General features: G+C 41.6%; 1 protein-coding gene across 2 annotated transcripts in view; it reads right to left on the bottom strand.

Moving 5' to 3' along the window:
* CTNNBL1 (catenin beta like 1) overlaps positions 1-20,338 on the bottom strand; it is a 173,565-nt gene extending 153,227 nt beyond the window's left edge. The window contains exon 1 of one of the 2 annotated variants that reach the window (XM_067708096.1): positions 20,158-20,338. In XM_067708096.1, coding sequence (XP_067564197.1) covers positions 20,158-20,187 — 30 coding nt within the window. In that variant the 5' untranslated portion in view covers positions 20,188-20,338. The remainder of the gene's footprint in view (positions 1-20,157) is intronic. The other variant, XM_067708097.1, reaches the window with a different exon arrangement.
* Positions 20,339-21,071: the final 733 nt, after the last annotated feature.

Raw genomic sequence — 21,071 nt, 5'->3', positions numbered from 1 at the left:
ATTATGGGTAATACTTTAAAGTCTGAAAATGTAGCACGATTTTACAACACAATTTCCAGCACTAGAGTGCCGACTTACCTATCTCTCTCGGCTTGAATGAAGTATCTAGTGTTATGGCATCTGTACATGCCTGTTGATGAGTCCATCAAAAACAATGAAAAGAGATGGCTTCATGTCTGTTTTCTTCTAAGATGCATTTTATTTTCCTCAATCCAAAGGTTTTACTATTTCTAGAAGCTTTACAAACCACTAGAGTTAGCAAAATACCTCTGTTCCCAATAAAGACAAGGATGGTAAATGAATTATTCTTAGAGCCAGAAATATTTCCTCCGCCCAGAAAACAGAAGGCACCCTGACCACCTGGCCATGTGGAATATGATCAAAAGGAATTCTTTGGTAGCCTGGGTAGCCTCTTGCCCCGCTACGAATCCCCTCTACAAGCTCTATCTCCACCGCAGCTCTCTCAGGAAGGCTATAAAATTGACTTCAAAGTGATTTCAAACTAATAACTGCTCACTCCAAGAACATTTTAGGGTACTCAATTTCCTAGCAATAGCATCTAATAGACCAGATAAGCCAAAACACACACCTCGCTGGGTGGGAAGAAACTCTACCTAGGGTTAAGATAATTAAGTAAGTGTCTTATACAGAAACAAATTAAATAAATAGTAGAATAAAATAATTGTTTTGAACCATCTCTTTCCTTTTTAAAGTTTTCTTTGAAGCTTGGTAGGCTTTTGGCATCAAAAAAACTTAAGAATTGACTGCCTTTAAAAAAATTACCTTAAAACAGTGTAAAGGCAACTTTTTTTTTTTGCATCATGCAAAGACATCATTACATGTTATAATACCTTTACTTTTTTTTTATAAAGGAAAGCAAAGTGAATTTTCATAAGCATGTTTCCTCTGTGGGTGAATCTCTAGTTGGTTACAACCAACTCGAGAGAGCCATCAAGGCAAACTACCCATTAGCTGTCAATTTAGAATGATTCTAGAAAGCTAGCCCCAGAGCTCCACCAGTATCTTTTCAACAACCTCTTAATCTTGTTTATAACACCTGTGTTAAAGCAGCCTGACATCAATCCTACTCACTTGTCTCAGACTGAAATTACTTAGAAACTTGAGAATTCAGGTAAACATATTAAATATCAGAGAGTCACTGGCTGAAAACCCTGTACACAAGGGAATTCGGTCACCTCTTTTAAACAAAGCTGCATAAATAAGCCAGGATGGGCCTCAATAGGCAAAGTCAGATATAAATCTTACAAAGAGCTTCTCAGGAGGCACTGAGGTCAGAGAATCGCAGGATTTAAAGAAACCATGAAGAATTCTTCCTACGGCTTCCTCACCAAGCGATTATCCAAGCTTTATAACAATGACCATTAACTGTGTGCTTATTATATACCTGGAAATTAACATTTCATTATCTTTTCAATCCTCACACAACTCTGCCAGGTAGGTAATACCATTCCCTGTTTCTTCAAGTGAGGAAACCAAGGCTCAGGTAGTGGCTTGCTTAGCGAACTGCCTAAGGTCAAAGAGCTAGAAAATAGTGGAGACAGGACTCAAATAGTCCATCTAAGCCCAAAGCTCTTGCTCTTACCAGGGCACCATACTACCTACGACCATGTGATTGGGAAATCACCCCACCTTAACTGGTTTCTGTGCTTACTACTAATCTGTTTCCCAAGGCTACTTAAACCTAAGTGTACCTTTAGCAGCTCTACCACTTTCTGTTTTAGAAACCCATATGTGTCCCAGGCCTGTACAAAACATAATGTACATAAGAAATGATGGTAAAGTAGTCCCATTTATAGGGGAGCATGGTGCAGGGAGGAGAAAATGGATTTTAGTGGTCAGACACTTAACTTTGTTGTTACCAGTGTGTGACCTTGGTCAAAGCACCACACACTGAGATCATCCTTGGAAAAAGCTCTCACAGCGAGGAAGTGCCTAACCCAGAAAAAGTACTTAATAAATGTTTAAGAAAAAAAATCAAATGGAAATGCGTGTGCCAGATATAACCAACATGAAATAAAAACTAACCTTGTTAGTTTTATCTTTTGCCTATAAGGTTGGGTAAAGAGAAAACAGCAATTATGTCTCACAATAGAGTTAGTATAAATCTGGCTAATAAATGATTAATCTCTTGTTTTGGAGTCAGAGACAGCTCTGGTCTTTAAAACAACTCCAGTCAACTCTTGGGTTATTAAAGTACTGGAATCGGACTTTTATCAAGATCATCAACTGCTATTTAAGACAAGTTTCACCCAACCCACTGTCTCCTATGACTAGGGCCACTATCATTCACAAACACAGCTTAATCTCCTCTCCATCAAGATGTAAGAGACAAGAAAGAGAAGACAACTGTGGAGGTGCTAAGAGTTAACATAAAAAGATACCTGGAAGAAACCCAAATTCAGCCACCTAATCATTGATTCACTGCTTCATTCATTCATCCCTTGTTCCTTCCTTTCTTCAGTCAAGAGACATTCATTGAGTATTTACAGCAGGTACTGAGCTGGTCACTGCCCTAGAGGAACTCAAAGTCCAATGGGAAGAAAGATATGTAATCAAATAATTCCAATACAAAATTGTTGGGAAAGGCAGTCTCATGCATGCAGTATTTCAAACCCCACTCAGTCACATAAAAACGGGCCTTGGGCCTCAATACTTCTGTACAAGAGATAAGGAGCCCATACAGCCTATGCCTGGTTTATCACTTTGTATAGGAATATCTTTCCCTGTTTCAGGCTCAGCAAGTGTTCCTTTGTTCTGCTTAAGCATGTATGTCAATGGCCCTTAGTCATGCCACTAGCTTTCAGGTCTGGGTCCTCCTGCTGCTGCAAGAAAGAGGGGTGCACATAGGCTAACTGTCCAGCATTGGAAGGGGGAGGGCCCTGCTAGCCACAAGGGACTGAGTACACTACTGGTGCTGATCTTGCTCTGTCTCTTCTCTATGTGAGTAAAGCATTGTTCCATCCCGTGCTTGACTGTGTTGTGTTTTCCTTGGCAACTTCAATACCAAGATGCAATGGACAGTGTTTGAAGTGCTCCCCTGGGATTGGTAAGTGATGCACGGTGTTCTGCTTCCCTGGATTTGATAACCAGGGCACGGTGTTCTACTGGACAAGAATGATATATATGGTAGACAGGAGGCAAGTACAAGGTAGGGTGATGGTAGCATTCTGCTGCATTCTACTCTCTAGCGTGTTTCTTTTTTTAAGCTACCTTCATCCACCGGAGCCCTCTATTAGGAAAAAGATTCTACCACCTACTTCTTGAGTGTCTTTGGGCAAGTCACTAAACCTCTGTGAACTAACTTTCCTCACCTACACAATGGGAATAAGAATACTGACTTCCCAGGGTTGCCTTTTGGGTGAGACAGAATAACATATCAAATCAAATAGCACAATGTCTGGCTCTCAGTAGGCTTCAGTACCTGGTAGTTCCCAGCCTTCTGTTTTGTTCTTTTGGCTTGGTGACATAGGGAGGAGAAAACACATATTCTTTTATCTCATTAAAAGTATGACAATTCCTACAAGCTCCTCTTTGAGGTGTTTTTCATTCACTGCAAATCAGGAACATACTAAACCTATAAGTAACCCCTTCTCCCACAAACGCAAAGATAATCTGTCAATTGAAGGCATATCTGCCATTAATGCAGAGGCAATACTTCAAGCCCAGCTGCATACTTACCTCCTGATATTATCCTGTTAGGCTTGGTGTCATGCTCCTGAAAAAAAGCTATACTCACTGAACTCAGCAATCAAAGTGCCTCTGCCTCACACAAGATGAACCATGGCTAAAAATTGCTTTCTTTAATTAAAATAAGACTTCCTCAACCTCAGCACAACTAGAATGTGGAGCCCAATATCAGACTGTCAACCAGTCTCCATCTTGCTCTAATGGTGGTTTGAAGCACACAGAAAAGTAGAGGGAAAATTACTAATTTAAACAAAATGTTTAATCCTCTAATTATGGGACAGGCTCCAGGAATATGGAAAGTGATTTGCAATCTTCATTATGGAATCCCCACCAACCACTAGCCCAAGTCATGTCAGCCAGAAGGCAAATGCCATCTCTTTTTCCGCCACTGGGCCTTCTGTGTCCTTATAAGTTCTGTGGGGATGGAAGAAGAAATCTTTGGAAAAAGAAAAAAATGAGGTACAAGAATCAGAATTTCTGTCTCTCCAAGTTCACTATGCTGAATGAGGTGTAAGGATCCCCCAGTGAGAAGCCAGGGAGATAATATTCAGTGACTACATTGGCAGGCTAAGCAGACTGAGGGCCTTTGAAACTCTCAAGTCTTGTAAAAACTGCCCAACTCAAGTGGTGCTTAAGTAATTCTTTTTATTTGCTGAGAAGTCCTGTCATCCTCCTCTCATCAGTGGTAAGAGATGCACAGAAAATTAGGTGGTGCCCAGCAACGGCACCTCTGGTCAGAAGGAAATCTGTTCCTCTGCAGATATGCTTGTACCATTGCTAATTTGTGTTAATCTCTGCCCTTTCAGATCTCTATGTGCTAACTCAGGAAAAAAAAGTCCCTACCAACTAACTCTGACAAGTCTGATGGCAGAACTCCCACTGGAGAATCAGCAGACAGCAAAGGCAGGCAATTATTCCCCTTCATTAGAGAGAGTTCTTTTTAATTTTTTTTTTTTAATTTTGAAAACAACAAGTAGCCATTCACAGGCACTGCTCACTGCAGTCACTTATACAACTGGCAGAAACTGAAATTCCCCCCAAGCCAACTAAAAAAGATGTCCTGGAAGTAACCAGAAATGACTATGCCCCTTTAATTACCTACCCACTGTAATGTAAAACCAGACATAGAGAGGATGGCCACAGCAGATCTGGGCAAAACAGTGGTGATATTTAATCATCAGTCCAGACCATCTGTAACTGTTTTGCAGAAGCACATGAAGTTTATGGATTCCAAAGCTTCCTACAAGTTACCAGGTGCTGAGGGTCAGCTGCACTGTCCTCAGGTCCACCAGAGGCTGCTTTCTTCATTCTCTCCAGGCCAGGGTGCTCAACAAAAGGCACCAAGCCCACATTTTCTGTGCCAAGCCTGGCACTAGGAGAGTGTTGCTTCTTGATTAAGCCAGAACCCAGATTAAATGTTTAGAACTGGGAAATTCTGAAAACAACCTAGGCGGGAAAGCAATTATTCTAGGGAGAGCACAGCTTCAGCTGCGGCCCTCCACAGCACAAAGGTGAGTTCTATCCCCTTTGAACGACTAAGCTGGCCAGATTTGCTCCCCTACAATCTATTCTCCATTTGGCAGAGGCAGTGATCTTTTAAAACTTAACCAAACTGTGTCAGTCCACAGCTTAAAACCCCTAATGGTTTCCCAATGTACCAACAATAACATCTAAACATTTTAGGGCTTCCCATCCTCCCCACAGCAGACCTCTCCGTCCTTATCTCTGTCCCTGCCTCACTCGTCATGCTCTATGCCATACTGCCTCAAACATGACAAGCTTGGTCCCACCTTAGGACTTTTGTAGTGGTTTTCCCCTTGGCTTACATTGCTGTTCCCAAGCTCTTCATGTGGCTGGATCCTTCTCATTATTCATTCTCAGCTCAAATGTTACCTCCTCAGAGAGGCCTTCTGGAACCTTCTGATGATCCCCAATCATTCAATTACATCAGCCCATTTTTCCCTTCATATTTCTGTTTAAAATATCTTGTTTTTGTTTCTCTAGTACTATTTGTTTGCCAGTTTAGGTGTTCTTATTTATTTGTATTTGTTTTTCTTATATATTTTCTGTCTTGCCTCCCTGGGTATAAGTTCTATAAAGACAAGGGACAGCAACTGTCTTGTGTATCACTCTATTCCTGATGCCTAGTATAACATCCTGCATTTAGTAGGCATTTAATAAATTTGTTGAATAATTTAAAAATGAAAGGCTCGATATGGATTACTAATCTGAATGAAGTTTACTAGCCCTTGAAAATCTGGACTGGCTCACAGCCTGACGGTGAGCATGTGTCACAATGCCCTAGAAACATACAAAACACCAGCAGAGAACTGATGTACTATTAATGGTTAAGTCTATTAAAGATTCCAAAAGTAATTTTAAACTTAGTTACTCTTAACTGGGGGGGGTCAAATAAAAATGTAATTAATCCTCAATTTTATGTACTAACAGAATAAGCACATGAATAATGCCAAAGTGTTCAATAACTGATCATACCTGCCTTTGGAATATAGTCAGACACAGTCAGAGAGAAGCATCATAATACTCTGTGCTTGACTTCAAATCCTTCTCAGTTCAGTCACTGACTTTGGACACTGCTGGGTAGTTGAAGGGAAGTCTAAGGAGCCAAAGTAGACAATCTGCTTACAGGAAACTGATCATCTAAAATGAGTTAAGAGATGAAAATGCACTGTGGTAGTCTCACTAGATCTTTCACTGAACTCAGGATGAAGGCAATCTAGTTTGTTCACCAACCCACAGTGGAGCTGGGGTTCCAAAGTTTAGGCCAACACACTTTCAGATCACTCACTCCTGGAACTCTGTGGAAAAGAAAATGTTCTTGAACTATTCAGCTGAAATACTAGAATCAGATGGCTGGCCCTGGAGAAGCTAAGAGTATTCCTGCTATACTTTCTCCTAATTCCATTTTCCCTACAGCTATACAAGACTCAGACCAAAACCAATCACTTCCTTCAGGAACATTAAAGGAAAAAAAGAAAAAGAAAGGAGTAATTTGTAAATGAGATTCCTGGCACTAGAAAAGAGGAAAACTGAGATATCTTAGTAATATTAAAGCGACCTGGGGAAAAGAATTACTGTGTTAGACTTCCGGGAAGATGGTGGAAGAGTAAGACGCGGAGATCATCTTCCTCCCCACAGATACACCAGAAATACATCTACGCGTGGAACAACTCCTACGGAGCACCTACTGAACGCTGGCAGAAGACCTCAGACCTCCCAAAAGGCAAGGAACCCCCCACGTACCTGGTTAGGGCAAAAGAAAAAACTAAACAGAGACAAAAGGATAGGGACGGGTCCTGCACCAGCGGGAGAGAGCTGTGAAGGAGGAAAAGTGTCCACACACTAGGAAGCCCCTTCGTGGGTGGAGACTTCGGGAGGCGGAGTGGGGGAGCTTGGGAGCCGCGGAGGAGAGCACAGCAACAGGGGTGCAGAGGGCAAAGCGGACAGATTCCAGCGCAGAGGATCGGGCCGACCGGAACTCACCAGCCGAGAGGCTTGTCTGCTCGCCCGCCGGGGCGGGCGGGACTGGGAGCTGAGGCTCCGGCTTTTGTCGGAGCGCCGGGAGAGGACTGAGGTTGGCGGCGTGAACACAGCCTGCAGGGCGTTAGTGCACCGCGGCTAGCCGGGAGAGAGTCCGGGGAAAAGTCTGGACCTGCCGAAGAGGCAAGAGACTTTTACGTCCCTCTTTGTTTCCTGGTGCACGAGGAGAGGGGATTAAGAACGCTGCTTGAGAGAGCTCCAGGGACGGGCGCGAGCCGCAGCTAAAAGTGCGGAGCCCAGAGACAGACATGAGACGCTAAGGCCGCTGCTGCCGCCACCAGGAGGCCTGTGTGCGAACACGGGTCACTAGCCACACGCCCTTCCGGGGAGCCTGTGCAACCCGCCACTGCCAGGGTCCCGGGATCCAGGGACAACTCCCCCGGGAGAACGCACGGCGCGCCTCAGGCTGCAACGTCACGCCGGCCTCTGCCGCTGCAGGCCCGCCCCACACTCCGTGCCCCTCTCTACCCCCCGGCCTGAGTGAGCCAGAGCCTCCGAATCAGCGGCTCCTTTAACCCCGTCCTGTCTGAGCAAAGAACAGACGCCCTCCGGCGACCTACACGCACAGGCGGGGCCAAATCCAAAGCTGAGCCCCTGGGAGCTGTGAGAACAAAGAAGAGAAAGGGAAATCTCTCCCAGCAGCCTCAGAAGCAGCGGATTAAAGCTCCACAATCAACTTGATATACCCTGCATCTGTGGAATACCTGAATAGTCAACGAATCATCCCAAATTAAGGAGCCCTGTGGATGAAAGGCTCTTGGTGCTGCAGCCAGGAGTCAGTGCTGTGCCTCTGAGGTGGGAGAGCCAACTTCAGGACACTGGTCCACAAGAGGCCTCCCAGCTGCACATAATATCAAACAGCAAAAATCTCCGAGAGATCTCCATCTCAACGCCAGCACCCAGCTTCACTCAACGACCAGCAAGCTACAGTGCTGGACATCCTATGCCAAACAACTAGCAAGACAGGAACACAACCCCACCCATTAGCAGAGAGGCTGCCCAAAATCATAATAAGTCTACAGACACCCCAAAACACACCACCAGACGTGGACCTGCCCACCAGAAAGACAAGATCCAGCCTCATCCACCAGAACACAGGCACTAGTACCCTCCACCAGGAAGCCGACACAACCCACTGAACCAACCTTAGCCACTGGGAACAGACACAAAAAACAACAGGAACTACGAACCTTCAGCCTGCAAAAAAGGAGACCACAAACACAGTAAGATAAGCAAAATGAAAAGACAGAAAAACACACAGCAGATGAAGGAGCAAGATAAAAACCCACCAGACCTAACAAATGAAGAGGAAATAGGCAGTCTACTGGAAAAAGAATTCAGAATAATGATAGTAAGGTTGATCCGAAATCTTGGAGATAGAATGGACAATAGAATGGACAAAATGCAAGAATCAGTTAACAAGGACCTAGAAGAACTAAAGATGAAACAAGCAACGATGAACAACACAATAAATGAAATTAAAAGTACTCTAGATGGGATCAATAGCAGAATAACTGAGGCAGAAGAACGGATAAGTGACCTGGAAGATAAAATAGTGGAAATAACTACTGCAGAGCAGAATAAAGAAAAAAGAATGAAAAGAACTGAGGACAGTCTCAGAGACCTCTGGGACAACATTAAACGCACCAACATTCGAATTATAGGGGTTCCAGAAGAAGAAGAGAAAAAGAAAGGGACTGAGAAAATATTTGAAGAGATTATAGTTGAAAACTTCCCTAATATGGGAAAGGAAATAGTTAATCAAGTCCAGGAAGCACAGAGAGTCCCATACAGGATAAATCCAAGGAGAAAGATGCCAAGACACATATTAATCAAACTGTCAAAAATTAAATACAAAGAAAACATATTAAAAGCAGCAAGGGAAAAACAACAAATAACACACAAGGGAATCCCCATAAGGTTAACAGCTGATCTTTCAGCGGAAACTCTGCAAGCCAGAAGGGAGTGGCAGGACATATTGAAAGTGTTGAAGGAGAAAAACCTGCAACCAAGATTACTCTACCCAGCAAGGATCTCATTCAGATTTGATGGAGAAATTAAAACCTTTACAGACAAGCAAAAGCTGAGAGAGTTCAGCACCACCAAACCAGCTCTACAACAACTGCTAAAGGAACTTCTCTAGGCAAGAAACACAAAAGAAGGAAAAGACCTACAATAACAAACCCAAAACAATTAAGAAAATGGGAATGGGAACACACATATCGATAATTACCTTAAATGTAAATGGACTAAATGCTCCCACCAAAAGACACAGATTGGCTGAATGGATACAAAAACAAGACCCATATATTTGCTGTCTACAAGAGACCCACTTCAGACCTAGAGACACATACAGACTGAAAGTAAGGGGATGGAAAAAGGTCAGGCTGCAAGTACCAGAGAATGAACACTTCTCCCATCCCAGGGGCAGCCCTCAGCCAATAACTGATGAAATTGAGAGGATAAAGGACCTAGTTTCCATGCCCCTTGGGAAGGATAAAACTGAGACATGTGTTCTACATTGGCTCCCAGTCTAACCTAATGGATTAAACACAAGTTGCTCATAATGATAACTTGCTTGAAAATGTACTTGTTTCCTTCTTTCATTCTCTTACTTCACTCACTTACTGGTGTTTCCTAGAGTCACCTTCCAAATAAATCATTGCCCATCAATCCTTATCTTAGGGTCTGTTTCTGGGGTATCCCAAAGTAAGATAGCTAACATTTTTTTTTTTTTTGCATTTTGTATCTATGTTCAAAAGTAAAATCAGTCTGAAATTTTTTAATCTTATGTTTCCCTTTTCCAATTTTATTATGAAGATTACACAATCCTAATAATGTTAGTTTGATAGCTTTACTTTTTTTCCTTCTTAAACAATTTATATTAGAGAGTGATTGTTCTTCAAAGTTCAATAAAACTCACACAAAACCAAAAAAAAAAAAAAAAAAAGTTAACAATTGTGATCCTGCCAAACCACTAATGGGCCTGTAACCCGAGAACACCAGAATTGAGAAAGACACAGGTAACCAAAAGTGCTCTTCAGCGATACTTACAATAGCCAGATATGGATGCAAGCAAAATGTCCAAGTACAGATGAATGGACAAAGAAGTGGTACATGTACACAATCGAATATTAGCCATGGAAAAGATGAAACAATGCCTTTTGCAGCACCACTGATGAACCTGGGGGTAATCATACTATGTAAAGTAAGTCACAGAAAGACAAATATCCGATGATGTCATTTACTAGTGTAATCTAAAAACTGATACCCATGAGCATATTTCCACTGAGAATGACCCATACAGACTTTGAAAAAGGTGAAAGGAATGGAGAAATTAGGATGTTGGGGTTAACATGCATTTAATAATTCATATAAAATATATAATCAAGAAGGACCTACTGGATGCCAAGGGAGGTCTACTCAACTCTCTCTAATAACCAACCTGGGAAATAATCTAAACCTGTTTAGATATATGTATACGTATGAATGAACCAGATTCTGTACACCTAGAACAAATACAACATTGTAATCAAAGTTACTCTGATAAGGAATAAAAAGTAAATTCAACAAGAAAAAAAAAAAAAAAAAGAATTACTGTGTTGATGACATAATCCTTGATATCAACGTCTGCTAACTGTGGTAGAATACGGTTATACTTTAATCTACTGAGAACAGTTCTATACTGCGGAATGTGTGCGTGACAAACTGTTCTCATTTCCTTTTACAGCATTCTAAACCTTAATCTCCAAGACACCAGTGACCTTGGGAATACTAAGGCAGCTTTGCAGAATTCGAGAAAAATATTTTTTCCTTTTGCTATACCATATGTGTTTTTATAATTATATCAATAGTAAAAATTGACAGCTAGCATGTACTGGGCACTTACCATGTGTCAGGCACTATACTACTTAGCACTACCCACACTGTCTCATTTAATCCTGTATCTTTAAAAAAAAGATGGTAAAGTGGAGATTTTTTAAAAGATGGTGGGGCAGAGACAGACACTATTATATAATCTGCATTTTAAAGATGAAGGCCTGAGGCTTAAAGAGTTTAATTAAGTGACCCAAGGTCACATAGCTACCAAGTAGCAGAGGTGGAATTCAAACACAGGCAGCAGTCTGCCTGACCCAGAGTTATTGTTCGTCCACTACACTAAACATTAAAAGACGTCTAAAATGGGCACACTCAGAGGGGCATGTACTTTGAATTATTTTCTCCAACAGTGCTAACAAGCTATCTTGAACCATCCACATTCTCCAATGTAGTCATTTATACATGTGAAAACTTCTCTATTGGGGTCTTATAAATGCAACCCCCCAATTTAAACAGTGACACCTAGTGAGAGACTGAAGAAAGGTATGGCTGTCTTCCTCAAATTCACCTCCAAAATTAGGCATCTCAATAAGACCTATCTCCAAGGAAGCTGAAATAGGTAGGACTGGAGTCTAGACCAGAGAAGGGTGTTCTGTTGGCACACAGAGGAAATAAACCCACATTCATCGTGCCAAAATGAAGACCAACTAGAAAGCTAATTATTTGACAAAGTCCCAAGAGTCTAAACGAAGATGGTGGCAACTGAAATAGAAAAGAAGGGATGGAGAAAGGCTCCTGAAGAAGCAACAATTCCCCTGCAAAGCCTTCCCAAGTTCCCAACGGCAGGGCTGCTCCTGCCTCTATGCCACCACATCTTGCTCATGCAATGGCACTGTGTACTGGATTATCAATTCTCAAATCTGTGGGATGCTCCCCCTTAGACTGTAAGCTCCATGAGAGCAAGAACTGTGACTTATGCATTTTCAGATCCTAACACCCTCCTGACTCCTGAGAAAAGAGCTAGCCCTTTGCTCAAGAGTTTGTATTTTCCATGAGGAAAAGAACTTTGCCTTTCAACTTTAAGCCCCTTCATCTTTGAGAACTAGCTCCAGGGCTTTTTTCAAGTCTGCTGGACAGCTACACCCTTGACTAAAAAGCAGAATTGGGGGTAGGTGATAAGGGGGCGGGTGGAGAGATGCAGAGAATTATACCAGAGCATACGGTCAGAATGTTCAGTAGTCACATGAAACCTAAATCAGGACTAGTGAGCTAAGAGTTTACATAAAGATGCTGAAAGACAAAAGAATGGATGATTCCTCTAAGATGAGGAACCAGGTTATAGAATAAAATTCTAGTGAAGAGGCTCTAAACAAACACATGAAAGGATGCTCAACATCACTAATCATTAGAGAAATGCAAATCAAAACTACAATGAGGTATCACCTCACACTAGTCAGAATGGCCATTATCAAAAAATCTACAAACAACAAATGCTGGAGAGGGTGTGGAGAGAAGGGAACCCTCTTGCACTGTTGGTGGGAATGTAAGTTGATACAGCCACTATGGAGAACAGTATGGAGGTTCCTTAAAAAACTAAAAATAGGGCTTCCCTGGTGGTGCAGTGGTTGAGAGTCCACCTGCTGATGCAGGGGACACGGGTTCGCGCCCCGGTCTGGGAAGATCCCCCATGCTGCGGAGCAGCTAGGCCCGTGAGCCATGGCCACTGAGCCTGCGTGTCCGGAGCCTGTGCTCCGCAACGGGAGAGGCCACAACAGTTAGAGGCCTGCGTACCGCAAAAAAAAAAAAAAAAAACACTAAAAATAGAACTATAATATGACCCAGCAATCCCACTACTGGGCATATACCCTGAGAAAACCATAATTTAAAAAGAGTCATGTACCACAATGTTCATTGCAGCTCTATTTACAATAGTCAGGACATGGAAGCAACCTAAGTGTCCACTGACAGATGAATGGGTAAAGAAGATGTGGCACATATATACAATGGAATATTACTCAGGCATAAAGAGAAATGTAATTGAGTTATTTGTAGTGAGGTGGATAGACCTAGAGACTCTGTCATGCAGAGTGAAGTAAGTCAGAAAGAGAAAAACAAATACCGTATGCTAACACATATATATGGAATCTAAAAGAAAAAAATGGTCATGAAGAACCTAGGGGCAAGATGGGAATAAAGACGCAGACCTACTAGAGAATGGACTTGAGGATATGGGGAGGGGGAAGGGTAAGCTGGGACGAAGTGAGAGAGTGGCACGGACATATATACACTACCAAATGTAACACAGATAGCTAGTGGGAAGCCGCCGCATAGCACAGGGAGATCAGCTCGGTGCTTTGTGACCACCTAGAGGGGTGGGACAGGAAGGGTGGGAGGGAGACGCAAGAAGGAGATATGGGGATATATGTATATGTATAGCTGATTCACTTTGTTATAAAGCAGAAACTAACACACCATTGTAAAGCAATTATACTCCAAGAAAGATGTTAAAAAAAAAAATGAGGCTCTAGAGGTTATCATACTAAGTGAAGTAAATCAAAGACAATACTATATGATATCACTTATATGTAGAATATAAAATATGATACAAATGAACTTATTTACAAAACAGAAACAGACTCACAGACATAGAAAACAAATTTATGGTTACCAAAGGGGAAAGGGTGTGGGGAAGGGATAAATAAGAAGTTTGGGATTAGCAGATACAAACTATTATATATAAAATAGATACACAACAAGGTCCTCTGTACAGCACAGGGAAGGACAATTCAGTAACTGAGGTAACGGATTTGAATCCAACTTTCTTGAAGTCTAACATGAAAGCAAAGAGATACAAGCCAGCAAGCAGACAAGATATTAGAACAAAAGCTTTCCAAAAGAGCATATTTGAAGGCACATACTGGTTCATTCACTCAATCATTAAACAATGATTTATTAGGCATCAACTAGCAGAGAGACACTCTCTAGGTGCTGGTCCCTGCCTCTCAGTTCACTGCCTAGGGTGCAAGGGGGCACATAAATACAATGTATTTTGCGAGTATGAAAAGAACTCATCACGGGAAAAAGAGAAGATAAGGTTGCAAAGGGAGGAAGTGAACTTAAGAAAAAATGTCACTCAGAAGATGAAACAGAAAACACCCTGAAGTGGGAATATCAATAAGAATAGCAATTTATTTGTTACTTATAGTCCCACTAACAATAAGTAACTTCAGAAAGCACTAGTCTAAACTGTCATGCCAAAAGAGCCTATTTCATGATGCTGTAAAGTGACATCATGATTATGACAATATTCGCAGAGTTAGAGGTAAAATGGGGCTACCAAAGAATGAAAGATATATTTGAGCACAAGTGTCCAGGCTTCCAATAATGTTTCTTATACACACACCATCGACAAAAAAACAGAACAGAAAAGCTCAGTTATAAGCTACAACACAACCCTAAGAAAAAAAAAGCAGATAATAAGAAGTACAAACAATAAACACATGCAAGGGAAAAATGCTTATTAAAGCAAATGAACTAACACTTTATATACCTACTATATTAATGAGAAAAAATTAAATTATGACAACTTGTAGTATCGAGATTGCAGTAAAATTGGAACACACACTATTGTTAGCACTGTACACTGATAAAGGATTACTTCCACATGAGCACTGTGTATTGCCTGACATACCTGCAGCGGAGGCAACCCCATCATCTCCTGCCACTCCGCTCCATTCACTCAATGCTCTGAACATTTCACTCCCATGCTTTTGCTGTCACTAATCCTAGTCAAGAATGACTCTCCTCAACCTCCTTCAGTACCCACAGAATTTCTATTCATTCATCAGGGCTGAGATTCCAATGTCATCTCCTTTTCCTCAATGACCAAACCAAATCCATTCCCAGCAATACATCCCCTCTCCAGGCACATCCAATCGTTCCTTCCATTGTACTCCCATAATACTTTATTCATACAGTTAGTTGTTGAAAGGTCTGTCTCGCTCCTTAACTATGAATTCTTTAAGGTCCAAGACCATATCTTAATCATTTTAGCCCATGCAATACTTCGCACAGGAGATGATGGCACGTGATGATTACTAACGACAGATGTGAGGGGAAAAATGCCACATGAATAAAGAAGTTCACTGCAATATTATCTCCAAGAACAAAATCTGGAAACCACCTAAGTACTCGATTATAGAGGAGCAATTTAGGGAAAAATGGTTGGTCTGTCACTTGAGCAAAAAGTATGTAAACATTAAAAACAACATGAAGACTATGTAGAAACACAAAATATTTCTGGCAATGTTAAATTAAAGCACAGAACACAAAACAGTGTGTATACAATGGTTATAGCCATGCAAAATACATAAGGACTGTGGGAATATAAAAATATTTTATTGGATTAGGGTAGTAGTTTCCCTTTTCTTGAATACTTTAATACTATTCCTGTCAGATTATTGTCATTAAAATTTTTTACTTCAAAAGAAAGAAATAAGAAGGGAAAAGGAGAAAGATTATAGATTCCAATAAGCCCCTGCAATCCAAGGAAATGCTATATTACTGACTGATAGGTGACAAGAGGAGTGGGTGTCTGCAATATTGCCAAAACCAAGGGTCCCTGACCCCAATCTGCCTCAAAGAGAATACTTCTCATGTCACAAAATAAGTCATTCCCAATGAGCCAAACTGCACTAAATGTGAATTCTTTATTGCAAAACTTCAAAGGTAAGAACTTTTTCCAGACATCTGTGGAATCAGTATTAATGAGAATGCCCTGGAGTTCATATACGTGCCTACGCAGCAGAAACTTCTCAGCCAAGGAACTGCTGGGCACACTTCTTGATGAGATGTCTAAGCCCGAAGGCATCAAAAAAGTACATTTCCATATTGGGAACATAACTGGTTTCCTCTTTAAGACTTTTTCCACCACCACCTGTCCACATTGTAATTCTCCTGTCTTTTCAAATGAATAGTTAACATATGTCAAGGATATAAGGCATATACTGAGGCACTTGCTGCCTAACTCTATTACTAGAAGAACCAATCTCAGCAGAAAATTGGAATCTTCCCACCAAGTTGCTCCAAAAGTGAAATTTAGAAGGCATCCAAAAAAACGTCAAATACTTTTAATAAACATTTTTGGCATTACATATTTTCTTTATTTACCTTAGTCTCTGAATTTTAGGAAAAGAAAGAACCAAAAGTCATATAGCTCAATCTCCTCATTTTACAGTGATTAAAAAAATGATGTACAGAGAAGGGAAGTGACTTATCCTGAATCACCCAGATAAATAATGATAAAGGTAGGATTAAAACTCAAATCTCCCAGATTTTCAGCCCCAATTCATTCTTCTGCATCAAGCTTTTCTTATCCCTTGAAATCTCTGGAGCTCTTCGCCTAAATAATCAGTATCACAGAATTTTAAAGCTAGAAGGGACCTCAGAGAAACTTACCTAATCCCCTCATTAGGCATATAAGGAAACTGAGGCCCAGAAAGATTAAGTGATTTGCTCTCAATATCTGAGATGGCAGGGGCAAAGTATAACTTAAGCTCAAAATACTGCGAACTAATGGCCATGAGAAGGGAGGTGAATGTCTCAGAGAAGATTTTAAGAGGAATGTAGATCATTCTAGACCAGGGGTGGGTCTCAAAGTGTGGTCCCTGGACCAGCAGCTTAAGCATCACCTGGAATCTTGTTAGAAATGCAAATTCTAAGGTCCCATGGGAGACTTACTGAATCAAACTCCGGGGGTGGGGATGTTCAAATCAGACCACCTTTGTCCCTGAGAAATGAACTTCAGTGGTCATATCGAGTCTACTTTGTAAATGACAAGTATAATCAAAAGCACTTAAGATTTATGCATTCTTCTATACATATACCATACTTCAACTTTAAAAGTTTTTAAAATTGGAAAACTAGATTTGGGTATTCGGTTGGTTCCAGTTCTGGCTCTGCTCCTTACTGGCTGTTTCATCTTGGGCTGGTAACTGACCTCTCTAGCTTGAGTTTCCTTTTCTATAAAATAGGCATGCCACCTACCTCAAAGGGCATGCTGAGAATTAATGTAAGAACATATCTGAAAGCACTTTAGTTCAGCACAGCACAGTGGTTAGGAACTCCAACTCTGAGGCAGGCACTTTTTTGTACCTCAGTTCCCCCATCTGTACAACAGGGATTTAAAACAGTACCTTCTTCATAGCGTTGTTATAAGGATTTAGAGAAATGATGCAGGCATGCAATGCATCTTTCACGTCTATAAAAAGTTAGTTTTCAAAGAGCTTTTGCGTCCATTAACTCAGGTAATCCTCATGACTTTCTACAAGAGGATGGGAGCATTTATTATGGACTAGATTCTAGACTGTACCATCTTTTAGGAACAGGAAAAGTGGGCACTGATCTTACAGACAGAAAAGTGCATGAGTAGCGCACGTGGGGAATGAACAGAGCTGGAAATAAGATCAGGATTCTGGTTTCGACTCTTGTCACTACCTTGGCCCACAACCTCAGGGACGTCCCTTACCGAAATGGAGTTCACTTTTCATTTATAAATATGTGGGCTGAATGAGGTTATCTGTAAGATTTCTCAAAATAAAATTCAAATTCCTTATCGTGGCCCACAGGAAGGCCTACATAGTCTGTCATCTGCCTACTTCTCCAACCTTATCGCTTATCATTCCCCTGCTCATTCACCAAGTTCCAGCTACATCAGTCCTCTTCCTGATCCTCTAACAGGCTGCACCAGCTTCTATTTTAACAACTCACAGCCTGTGTACCTGCTATTCATTCCCTCTGCCTTGATTATTCTGCGCTTTTCACGATTGGCTCCTTCTCAACCATCGGTCCTTTAATGTCCGTTCCTCAAAGTCCTTCCTAGACCATATTATCTAAAATAATAGGTCCTGTCTCCTGCTCCCAGCGGTTAGCTTTAGCAGCTCTGTCCAATAAAAATATATTGGGGGCCACAAACAAGCCACATATGTAACTTTAAATTTTCTAGTAGCCACATTTAAAAAGTTTTTAAGAAGATGATATTAATTTTAATAATTTTCTTTAAGCCAACATATCCTAAGTATTATCATTTCAGCATGGAATCAATATAAAAATTAATATATTTTACAGTCACTTTTTTCATACTAAATCTTGAAAATCCAGTGTGCATTTTACAGGTGTAGCGGATCTCAATTCTAACTAGCCACATTTCAAGTGTTCAAGAGTAACATGTGACCAGTGGCTACCACACCAAACAGCACAGCTCTGTAGTATACCCTGTGTATCCTTCAAAGCACTTACCACGATCTGAATTTCTCATTTGTTTACTTTCTTATCTTGTTACTTCCCCACCAGATTATAAGTTCCACAAAAGCAAGAACCTTGTCTGTTTTGTTCAGTGTTGTATGCTCAGTAGATGCAGTACATATTCAATAGATATTTGTTGAGCAAATGAATGAACCTCTTCTAGCTTTAATATTCTATGGGTCAGTGGGCTCATATGTAGGCCAAACAGGCATATAACCACTCATTTAACAACGCTCCTATTTCCTTTCTTCTTTCACATCCTATTACTGTCTTAAAAAGGAAATCACCTGGCTATATACCTCCCATTGCTTACAAGTTCTTTCCCATGATGTCTAGTTTCCAAGGTCAGTTCTATGTATACCGGCTGAGGGAATTGCATGAATATAATTGCTAACGTTTTTCAAACGTTTACTCTTTGACAAGCATTGGGCTAAACACTTTACATTTCACAGCAGCTTCAAAACAGACTTATATGATAGCTACTTTCTTGCCCCCATTTACAAGATGAGAAAACTGAGGCATAGAGAGGGTAAGTATTCTGCTCAAGGTTACAGTAGCCAGTTAGCAGCAAAACAGAGATTCCAAGCCATAGGGCTTCAGACTCATGGCTCTTAATCCATTATTCTCTACTGCAGAGCTGTCCAATGGAAATGCAAGGCCTGCTATACATGTAACTTTAGTAGTGACACAAAAAGGCCAGCAGCTACATTAAAAAGTCAACAGAAATAGGTAAAACTTATTTTGAATATATTTTATTTCACCCATTACCCATATATGATTAATATATGGGTAATGGGTGAAATATATAATTAATCACTATGATCAATAGTCAAAGTAATCGACAGGATCATGTAATCAATATAAAAATTTTACTTTTTTAATACTGATTCTTCAAATTCCAGTGTGACTTGACACTTAGAGTACTTCTCAATTCAGACTAGTCCCATTTCAAGCGTTCGATAGCCATATGTGGCTAGTGGCTACCATACTGAACATTTAGGAAGTCAAAGGTGAGGGAAAAACGTTGAGCTGGGAGCCAAAAGATCTCATCTCTAATGCCAGCTCTTACTTGTTGAGTGACTTTGGACAAGTCCTTTCTACCTTCTGGGCCACTGTTTCCCCACAAGTACTCCGAGCAAGTGGGACAAGAAGAAGATTCCGAGGTACCCATCCCATGCTGGAATGTCAAACATCTGTCAATAACTGCAATTAACATGGGTCCGGCTTTCCACACTTTAAAATCAGCTTTCACATCCATTGGCTGATACAGTCCTGAAACAAACCTAATAGGTAGCTATCACTGTCTCCACTTTATACATACAAAAGCTGAGGCTCGAAGAGGGCGACAGGACTTGTCCCAAAGCCACAGAGCCGGTCAGTAGAGAAGCTGGGGCTCAAATGCAAGAAGGGCCAGTGCTCTCCCACCACGACCACCAACTCAATAACTGGAGAAGAGAGTTTAAGGGGGATGGTTGTGAAGATAGTTTGGGGCCTTCAGAATAGCTGAAGTGAGCCAGGCCCCAGGGCAGGGTGAGAAGGAGCCCAGCCTTTAGTTGAGAAAGGGCCCGGGCCTTGGGAAGAAATAAACTGAAAGAGCCCAGGAGAAATTCGAGGGAGTTACGTGAAATCAGAGGCTAGGACCCGGGTGACAGGAAACGTGAGGGGACCCGGGGCTGAGGTGGGAGAAAGTGAGATGAAGGGACTCTGGTCCTGCGACTCCTGCCCGGGTGAGAGGACGGTCCCCCCAGCCCTCCTCGTCCGTCATACCTGGTAGCTCAGAAGTTCGCCAACGTCCATGATTCCAGGTTCAGTCAACACCGTCTACTCTGATTCCCTGCACTCACGACCAAACCGCGGTCCCCACATGGGCGGCTCCAGCCACACGGCTGTAAAGCGCCTTGAGCAGGGGCCGCAGAGCCAATGAGCTAAAAGTGCTCGCGTCGCGCGAGCCGGCCACACTGCGGTAAACGTGTGACTTTACGGCCACACTACCGTAAAGCGCGCTGCATTTGATGACAGCACTACTTCCTCCCGGAGCCTGAAGGAGGCGGGGAAAGGGGGCGGAGACTTGATGAGGTGGGGGCGGAGACTTGATGAGGTCGGTGCGGTGAGAGAAAAGGTGAAAGGAACTAAGGTTTATCGCGCGCCTCTGGCGTGCAGGGTGTTTCCCTTGCGCTCTCATAATCCATTCAGTGACTAGGCAGTTTTATCCCTCATTTTATCCTCAATTCGCAGATAAGGAAACTGAGGCATTGAACTGCACTGTCCAGTACTATACCCACTAACCACGTGTGGCTACTGAGGGCTTGAGCTATGGCTAGTCTGAATTAAAATGTGCTGTAATTGTAAATAAAATACCCATCGGATTTCTAAGACTTCTATTGATTACATGTTGAAATAATATTTGGGGTATATTGGGTCAAATAAAATATAAAATTAATTTCACCCATTTCTTTTTACTTTTTTAAATGTGGGTAGTAGAAAATGTAAGTTACACGTGTAGCTCCCTTTGTAGCTTCCATTGTATTTCTGTTGGACAGTGCTGGCTCAGAAAATGTATTGTCCAAGTCCATATAACTATTACTGCCTTCAGAACTGTTGGTGATCACACTTCCCTGTCTGGACTTCTGTTTATTCATCTGTGCAAAGGCCAGAAACTGGATGATCTTGTTTCTACCCAA

This window comes from Pseudorca crassidens, chromosome 15 (genome assembly GCF_039906515.1).
Source record: "Pseudorca crassidens isolate mPseCra1 chromosome 15, mPseCra1.hap1, whole genome shotgun sequence".
Taxonomy (NCBI): domain Eukaryota; kingdom Metazoa; phylum Chordata; class Mammalia; order Artiodactyla; family Delphinidae; genus Pseudorca; species Pseudorca crassidens.
The sequence above is the reverse complement of the archived record's forward strand: the minus strand, read 5'-3'. Positions and strand labels throughout refer to the sequence as shown.